Here is a 9,511-nt window from a genome sequence, read left to right as displayed (position 1 = left end):
AGTGGTCATTGGAGCCCCTGGAAATGGGGTTGCATATGTAAGAAGACACTGTGTAGGTGCTGAAAACCAATTCCAGCCCTCTAAGAACAAACTGCTCTTACCTCCAAGCCATCATGCCAGCCACAAAACTGAATTTTTAACGAGGGGGAGGGTTGTTGTTGTTTTGGTTTTGTTTGTTTGTTTGCTTAAGATAAGGTCTCACTATGTAGACTTGGCTGGCCTCAAACTCTCAGATATACCTACCTGCCTCTGTCTCTGAGTGCTGGGATTAAAGTCGTGTACCACCATGCCTGGCTTCCAAGATTGAGTTATTTAACGTGCATAAACTAGCTGCTTTTTAAAGCAAACTAGGAATGATGACATGGCACTGTTCTGGTCAGCAAATGCCCATAAAAATGGCATCAGTACAAAGATGTGAATAAGCCTCAGAGATAGCAGATGAGTAATTAGAACATGATGTGATGATATGATTTTAGCAAGTACAAGAGCCCTAGCAATAGGTAAAATAAGCGACATATTAATTGAACTGAGTATTAAAGTAGGTAACCATAATTTTATAAACTCTCCAGATCTATAACCGGTTGCTTTTGAAAATACTACATTTTAGCCTAATTGGCTTTTTCAATTAAGTGCCAAGTCAACAAGCCTGCTGAACAAACATATCTTCCAGTTATGAGGAGAGCCACAGTGTTTATAAACTGTATGGGGTTATGGAGTGGTAGGGTTGTTATTGCCTGGCACATAATAAGCAATTAGTACACTTGCAAACCTTTTACACACCTTCCCTATTTTGCTTTATTTTTCTCTAATTTATCCGCATTAACGTGATTTAGAACTCATACCTATATGCTGGCATCTTTACATAGCATTTACAAAGCCATTCTAAAAGATTCATTTTAGACTTCATAATTTATTTTGTTCATTTTACTCTCTTTTCGTCTTCCCCTCCCAGCTCCTACGCACTAAGATGCGAGCTTCGTGAGCGCTAGGACAAATTTTTGCTTGTTCTCTTCAGGGTCCTCGGACCCTAGGAGAGCGACTAGAAGATAAGTGGGACACCCCAATAAATATTTAAGGCACAAATGAACAACTGAGTATCGAATGAATGTGTGCATCCTTCTTGGCTGAAGGCTGAGGATTTGTGGCGAGCAGGACAGCCTGGTACTGAAGAAATCACCGGGGACTAAGGAAAGGGTCCTCAACCAAGTCTCAGGATGGATTACAGCCATAATGGTCCAGAGCGCTTTTGTGGGTCGGCCCCCAAGTTGCTTAGCAACAAGCCTCCCCTCCCTCACCGCCGCTAGAGGGCGATCGGGCGGCGGGGGGCGGAGTGGGGGGGGAGGGAAGGAGGGAGATAGCGTGAACGCGCGCGCGTTCACTGCGGGGCGCGGAAAGGCGAGGAGGCACGTCACTTCCTGTTTCTTTAGGGGAACGTGGCTTTTCCCCGCAGTACCTCGCCTTCTGTCTGCGTTCGTGCTGCGGCGGCCGGAGCTGGAGTCGGAGCCCGAGCGCAGCTTCGCCATGGATTCGGCCCTCAGCGACCCGCACAACGGCAGCGCCGAGGCCAGCAGCCCTACCAACGTCTCGACGCGGCCGCCCTCCACGCCCGAGGGCATCGCGCTGGCCTACGGCAGCCTCCTGCTCATGGCGCTGCTGCCCATCTTCTTCGGCGCCCTGCGCTCTGTGCGCTGCGCCCGCGGCAAGGTAGGGTCAGGGCGGGAGTGGGCGCCTTCCACCCCCATCCCGGCCACAGCCCCCTCGAACCTGTCCCTGCAGACCCGGCAGCTGGCCCCTTTCTCCCGCGTCACGCACCCACCCGGGCATCGATCACCATTCCCTCCACCTGAGTCCACATCTGTGGCTGGCCTTTGGTGTCCCAGAATCTGGCCACTCCCCAAAGCGGGGATGAGCATTGTCCTCAGATAGCGGCTTCGCCGACAGACCCTGCCATATCCCCTCCCCCAGACCCTTTGCTTCATGCTACAGCTGGGAACGCTCTCGCCCGACCTCAGACACAAAGGCAGGCATTGACTTCCCTGAGCCTGCCGGGCCCAGCCAAACTAGCCCCACCTGATGCTTTGGCTCATCAGCAGCCAGGTGTTTGCTCCTCTCCTAGATCGATCACTCCATCCGTGGCTTGGGTCAGCCCTAGTGTGTTCCTTACAGGTATGGCTCTGAAAGGTACCATCTTTTGTCATCCTTCTGCTAGGAGCCATGCCTGGCCACACCCACAGTTAATTGTAGCATCCATATCCATCCCTAGACCCCGATTTCCTTCGCTCTGGAATCACTGCTGCGTGTGTGCCCGACTTGGAACCCCTTGATCAGACCCTTCTCCCTACCTTAAAAACAAAACCCAGGGGCGGGGAGGTGGCGCAGCGGTTAAAAGCGCTTGCCGCCAAGCCTGATGACTTGAGGTAAATCCCAGGGACGCAAAGGGTGGAAGGAGAAAACCGTCTCCTGAATGTTATTTTCTGACCTCGTCACCCTCACACTAAGTGAATTCACACTAAGTGAATTTAAAAAAAAATTTTTTTTTTTAAATTAAAAATAGAGGACCGGTGGGATGGCACACATTTGTAAGCCTAGCACTCAGGGAGCTGAGGCAGGAGAATCAAAAATTCTAGGGTAGCTTGGCTTCAGAGGGAGACCCAGTTGCCCAGAATAAAAAAGGGGGGTGGGGTGGGGATTAGAGCACCAGCTCAGCTGCTTGTCTTTTGTTCACTATTTGGAACCAGCTCCAGCCATCCAGCTCTTTGGAATGTGCCACCTTAGTTCTCCCCAGGTTTAGATTTCTTCTTAGATTTCTTCTCCTTACTAAGCACCCAGCCTTGGAGCTATCCAAACTAAAGCCCAGATGCTGATTCCAGAGTAGCCTTTCTCCCCAGGTCCCATTAAAACCAAATCCCTTTGCAAATTGAGTCTGCCTTCTGAATAATTGCCACTTTTGAACTGTTTGAGACTGGGGCAGACCCTGCCTTTGGCCTTCCATGACATTTGTCTCATTTGATACCCAGGGGGACTCCAGAACCTTCCACCTCCCTTCCTCCCAAATCTCCCTGCCCTATATTAAGCCTCTACAGCCCATTGAAACCAACAGTTTCTCCCTTCCTGGCATCCTGTCTTCAACAGCCGCAGAGTGTTCAGTTCCTCACTGTTCCTCCCCCATCGAACCTGAAGGTGGCCTGGAGAGGAAGCTGCCCTACTCAGAGAGGGCAGGCCCACAGGGCAACTGGCACTTCTGAAACTGCTTCAGTTCAGATTCTCAAAACACCGCCCAGTGTGAGCAGTGGCTGAGGTGCACCACCTTTCTGCCCCAGTTCAGGAAACCTACTGCTGGCCCCTTCTGGGCAGACGCAGAGAGAGCACTCAGACTGACCCATTTTCTTTGCTCCTCTGCCTCTTCTAAGCAGATTTCAGGTGTCCTGAGCCTCTCCCAGTCTGGTCAAGCAGATACCTGATGCCAAGGCAAGTTCTGAAACACAGAATAGGACAAAAGATGAGGACGGCGTTGGGGGGGGGGGGGGGACGAGCAGCATGGCGTGAGGCTGAGCAGCCGCTAGACTGAGTGGTTTTCCTTGTCGCCTTCTGCACATGGGCCACTCTTTGCAGAAAATACCTTCCAGGCACCAGTGTTTCTCGAATTTAAGCTGTTACTAGGGCATAGGTGGGAGATGGGTAGGTCGGAGTCCTGTTTCCAAGGAGTCTAGGAAGAATAGGCAAGGCATAACTAGGTGTGGGATTGAAATGCACCAAGTGCTGCGGTGGGCTACAGAGAAAGGCAGAGCAGGCAGGCTTCCTGACTGGGTGAGATGCACAGTTCCAGCCAGGAGAGGGCATTCTAAGCTGGGAAAAGCAGACCAGTAACAAAGCAGGAAGGGAGGAGGCACTTGAGTGTAGCGAAGCAGGGGGTGTGGATAGAAGAAAGGGGGCCATAATCTCTACATGTTCTGAGCGTTGTCTACAGAGAGGCCTTCTTAGAAGATGAAACCACAACAGGGCTTCCCGGGCTCGCTAACCAGGATGCTCTGAGCTTATGGAACCTTTACCTGCCTTGACGCAAGCTGAGCGGCAGGCCAAGCCAGTTAGTGTATCACATCTGTCTGAAGAAAGAACTGAGGGTCAGAGAATGAAGATCTTTCTGCTCTGCCATTTGAGAACGAACCGGGTGGGTCCAGTTCTAGAAGCTGGGGATGCCATCCTTGACACAGGTGCCTCTGAAGACATACAAATAGTGTTTTGACCTGAGACAGGATGAGCCAAATGACTCCTTTGTCCACCTTGCTCATCCGGCAGGAGAGAGGATTTAGAGTGAGGAGCCAGGACGGAGCTTGGCACTCCCGACAGATATTTGATACCAGGGTCTGCTGGGGGGGGGCGGGGAGAGAGCATTCGAGGACAGTTCCCCCGGGGTCACAGTGTCCACAAGAGGCGGAGCAGATTGTAAAGTCCTAAGCAAAGGAAGGTGAGATGTGACAGCAGGGGTGTCAGAAACCTGTGTCCCGAGAGGGAGTAATTCCAGCCAAGCAGGAGCTGAGTGCTGGGTAGGTTCTTTGAACTTTCACCTAGAGCACAGAGGGACTTCTTAGCCAACAGCACTGGGTATCTGTTGTCAAGTCCTGGGCTAGGTGCCAGGAATGCTGGGCTAAGACATGGAATGTATGATCAGCCAAGGTCTCCTGGAAGAGGCAACAGGTATCTTTGCACACGCGCGTGAGAATTCAGCAGACTAAGGCCAGGGAGCAGTGAGAAGTATAACAGGGACCCAGGAGAGGGACTTGAGTGCTGTGACAGGATGCTTGGGGAACCTACACCCTTTCTGAGGTAAAGAATCCTGAAGGTAATGTCACACTTAAAATGGGTGCTTAACAGAAATGCTGCCCATGTGTAAAATTCAAGCAGCTGTAGAGCATAAGGAGAGCCGCCTCAGAACCCCTTGGAAGTGGCACACATGCCCAGCTACTTGTAGAACCTTCCAGAACTTTTTCATTTTTGTGGCACTCCTGATCCAGCCCAGGGCCTCACACATGCTAGCTAAGTACATACTCTGCCACCAACCTCTACCCCAGCTTGCCCTCTAGAACATTTTCTGTGTGTATACAAATATATACTTGCTTTTGTGGGTACACACAGGTAGGTCTGTTATAGAAGCAATTGTTCAGTCCATGCTGCTCGGTGTGTTTTTATTTAGCAGTGTGAATTAGTCATTTTCTGTTTTACAGCTGCCTCGGCCTTTTCTTGGTGAAATAGGTCCCTGGTCCACAGTGCAAGAGGCCCACAGGTACACAGTGAAAGCCTCCCAGCCCAGCTGCCTCTGCCAGCAGCAGCCCCTGTTGCCTGGGTCTCATTTACCCACCCATAGAAATGTTGTTCCTTTGGACACGCAAGTGTGCCAGTGTGTCTGGAAGGGTCCTTTTCGGGAGAATGAGGAGGGGTTGGCTTTTGTTTCTGTTGAATGCAGCCACGTTGCTCTGTCACTGGGTAGCTCAGCATGGCCTCTAACCGAGCACTCTTCCTGCCTCAGTTTCCCAGGTGCTGGAACTACAGTGAGCAGCACCATGTCTACTACCTAGAGTTTGTTCAGGGCACCAGTTCTGAAAGGGCAGGACTCGAACTCTCAGCATATGCAGATTCACAGTCAAAATTCCAGATGGGCCCGGGAGAGTTTTGCAAGTCCTCCTGGTAATTCTGGTGCACATACAAAATTTGAGAGCCGCTAATTTAGAGGGCTCCACAATTGGTTGGAGTCCTTAGCCACTACAAACCATAATGAAATCAGGATCCTTACACATTTATTATTTCATAATTTGTAGGGCAAGTTTCTTGAAATTGGCTTATTGAGTCAAAGACTCCCCGAATCTCCATCCTTGGGTTTTACGAAATGGTCTGCTGTAGAGGTTGTAGCACGTCACTCTGGCATGGGTTGCATCTCTGCTATTGGAGGGCCACATAATCTACTCCGGAGGTCTTTACGAAATCCAGGCAGGTGTAGGCTTTAGAGAGAGTGCTCTGTCAGTTAGAAGGAGGACCAAAGGGCTGGTACAGTTGCGGGGGGGGGGGGGGGTAGGGATGAGGAAAAGGTAAGTTCAGGGCAAAGGGGGTGAGTAGGAGACCTAGGGCCTCAGTCTGAGGAGACAGCAGTACAGTGGCCCAGGAATCCCAGGCTCGCTCTGGGGTGTGGTCAGGAAGCAGTCCTTCCGGGGCTCTGGCTGTGCCAGTGCTTGAAGCTGGGCATCTGCTCCTCTGGTGCTTTGGTTTCCACCCTGACATCCAAATAAATACCCAGGATGCTAAAAGCTAAATTTACTTCAGCCATTTATGAAACTTTCCCCGATTCTCTAATTCTCCTCAGTGTTTTGCTTAAAAACCCAAATCAAACTTATAGTAAATCCTAATGAAGTTGTAGTATTTTTTTATAACTACAAAGATGAACTATTCAGCCTGGTGGTGGTGGCGCACGCCTTTAATCTCAGCACTCAGGAGGCAGAGGCAGGTAGATCTTGAGTTTGAGACCAGCCTGGTCTACAGAGTGAGTTCCAGGACAGCCAGAGCTGCACAGAGAAACCCTGTCTTGTTTTGGGGTGTGGGGTGGTTTGAACTGTTGTTCATTGTCAGGATTTGTGTCTTGGGAAGGCCACAGGGCTCTAGCATCATCAGTTCCACCAGAATTCTCCAGGGAAGGGAGGTGGAAGACAGCTAGTAACAAGCTGCCAGGCTGCCTGGGTTCAATCCCACTCCCCATCTGTGTTACACAAGCAAGATACTTGTAAGCCTTGTTTCCTCATATGTTAGAAGTACCTGCTGGGAGCAAGGGCTGTGCACAAAGCTCCTGGGACACTGCCTGGCACATAGAAAGGGCTCCATAAATATTCTCCTTCTGTTATTACCAGTCAGATCGCAAGGCTCCCACTCTGACTCACCACTGCAGCGTGAGATATTTATAACCGTCACCCACAGAGGGGACCGGGCTCCTCTGTTGGAAGCATCTGTGCAACCTCGGTCTGTCATCAAATGACGCGAAGCCTCTTCCTGCCCTGGGATTGGGCTGAACTGAAAGGAATTTGTGGAAATAAGCCACAGCACTGGTTTGTTGGGAAGCCACAAAGTCCTGAATGTGCTTTCGAGACCCAAGCCTCTGTGCAGGCTGCCTGAGCTCTGCTCCACTGTGTACACAGAGCAAACGCCTTTATCGGCCTCTGCTGCATTCCAGACCCTGTGTCTGGCTTTCAAGGCTTTCAGTGGCATCTGCTTTACCACCTGTGACACTGACTTCCCTTCAGAAATAGTGTCGGCTTACCCGTGATTCCCTTCCCGCACATAGTGATAGAAATAGCACATAGCCAGTAATGACTCCAGGCTCTATGTAAGTACTTCCTTGCAGAGACTGGAGTCCCGGTTTTGCAGTCAGGGAAATGAAGGCCGAGAGGGGGAAAATCACTATCCCAAATGCAGCGGGGAGGCTTCTGGGACTCCTGGTCTCAGCACAAGCTCTAACCATTGGGCCTTTATGCCCTGTCTTAGCATGCATGTCCATGCTGCCTCACGTGACTTTGATTGTAACAGTCTGTTTAAGCTGTCAGGTTGTAGCCCGCTTGCCTGGGGACTCACTGAGGTAGGGGCAGTCTGGATGAATTTGTACCCACACTGCTGCTACACAGGAAATGTACTCAACATGTGGAGTTGCACAGAGGCAGGGTACTGGCCAGGTGTCACTGCTCTGCTGCCAAAAGCAGAAGCCAGGGCCTGGCAGAGGAGAGAAGGAAGGAAACTGGGCCTCCCTGTCAGAGTTGCCCAGGCTTCTCCCCCTTCCTGGCAAACCGGAGAGATTGGTGGAGGGGTGAGTAGCCTGCCTTGCAGTCTGGGGCAGCCCTGCCTTGAGGGGAGCATGTTAAGGACCTTTGCATTCACCTACAAGATCCCGATAGCCCCCTTTTTTTTCTTTATGCCCCTATGTGTCCTAGTCTCCAACCTCTTAACAGCACCCCTCCCCCATTTTGAGGTAAGTAAAGCTACAGATTGTCACCCTGTTTGACAGAGGGGTAAACTGAGACTCAGCAATGACTATCTGTAGGGAAGATTCCTCAGACTTGGGATTATTTGGCCAAAGAATATGTAGAGTAAGGTTTTGACATATATCGAAATTATTTCTACAGGAAGACCTGTTGGCCTTCACTTGCCCCGTGGCTCATCAGCTCGGTATCTCACAGGCATGGATTCTTGCCATTCTGGTAGATGAGAAATGGAATCCTGATGTGCTTTAATTTGAGCTCGTAGAATGTGTTGAGGAGTAGACCTGTCTCTGGGTGAAGTCAGAAGGGTTCCCCAGCAGGGATGCTAGCTGCGATCTAAAGACAATGAGGATTTGGGGATTTGGTTTGGTTTTTGAGACCATGGTTCTGACTATATAGACCTTGAATTCACAGAAAATCACCTGCCTCTGCCTCCTGAGTGCTAGGATTATAGTGCACCACCACTCCCACGTTGAAAGGTTTTTAGTACAAATTTAAACCAAGATTGTACTTAGGCTAACCAAGTTTCATTGAAGACTTCAACTTCAATTCTATGAAACTAATTTAAGCCTTATGCTATACTGTCACTCCATTTTCAGTTTGTTCCCATATTTACAATACTGAAATGCTTTCATTTTACATTCAGTTCATTTTTGTGTAAATATTTATCCTTTGTCGGCTCCTTACCCATGCCATATTTTTGCTAATTATGACATCTGTCATTATAAACCTCTGTGGTAGAGGGAATAACATTAGCAAAAGCCTTGAGACAAGGAATGAGATGCCAAAGTGGGCCAGCATGGAGGGTGCAGGAGATAACTGTTGAAGCCTCGTGTTCCAGCAGCCTGTAGCCAGGGTGGCTCAGCTGCATGTTTCTTCCCTTGGTAGAGCTCTTCGGACATGCCGGAAACCATCACCAGCCGAGATGCCGCCCGCTTCCCCATCATCGCCAGCTGCACTCTCCTGGGGCTCTACCTCTTCTTCAAAGTAAGTCCTTGGCTGCCTGGATAACTTTATGAATGGTCATTTATAGAGAGCAGTAGGAAGAACAAGCGATTCAGCCCTAAGTCCCCAGCCAGACCTGTCGGTGTTTACTCCCCATCCCCGCCAGCCCGCCCTTTCCTCCATGTCGCTTTGTGTTCTGCCGCCACCAGTTCTGGTCCTCGGGTTGTTTGCACTGGTCTAGAATGTAGTTTTTGTTACAGACGTATCTCTACCATACCAGTCACCTTTCTTTATTGATTGAATTATTGAGGTTTATTTTCCCAGTAAAAGTTAAGCAGGCTCAATGTTGAAAACTTGGAAAACAGAAAAGTAAAAAGAAGTGGCAGCCATCCAGAACTCAACTTCCAGAGACACTCCTGGTTCCCATTGGGAGCTGTGGCCGCTCTGTAGCTTCCCGCTGAAACCATCATGAGCATTTCTCGTGTAGCCAAATGCTCCTTAAGCCTGTTCCCCATCTCCATCTCCATGTGAACTGCTGTCTGGGTGGGAAAGTAACA

At 50.1% G+C, this 9,511-nt stretch overlaps 1 protein-coding gene across 3 annotated transcripts in view; it reads left to right on the top strand.

The window, feature by feature from the left end:
- The first annotated feature begins 1,374 nt into the window (after positions 1-1,374).
- Hm13 (histocompatibility minor 13) overlaps positions 1,375-9,511 on the top strand; it is a 36,189-nt gene continuing 28,052 nt past the window's right edge. For all 3 annotated transcript variants that reach the window (XR_004944684.1, XM_036183451.1, XM_036183452.1), the window contains exons 1-2: positions 1,375-1,704; positions 8,898-8,996. Coding sequence is in view for 2 of the 3 variants with exons in the window: in XM_036183451.1 (XP_036039344.1) it covers positions 1,522-1,704; positions 8,898-8,996 (282 nt within the window). In the remaining variant the exon portion in view is untranslated. The remainder of the gene's footprint in view (positions 1,705-8,897; positions 8,997-9,511) is intronic.

This window comes from Onychomys torridus, chromosome 4, assembly GCF_903995425.1.
Source record: "Onychomys torridus chromosome 4, mOncTor1.1, whole genome shotgun sequence".
Classification (NCBI taxonomy): Eukaryota; Metazoa; Chordata; class Mammalia; order Rodentia; family Cricetidae; genus Onychomys; species Onychomys torridus.
This window is presented reverse-complemented; position numbering and strand designations above follow the sequence as displayed.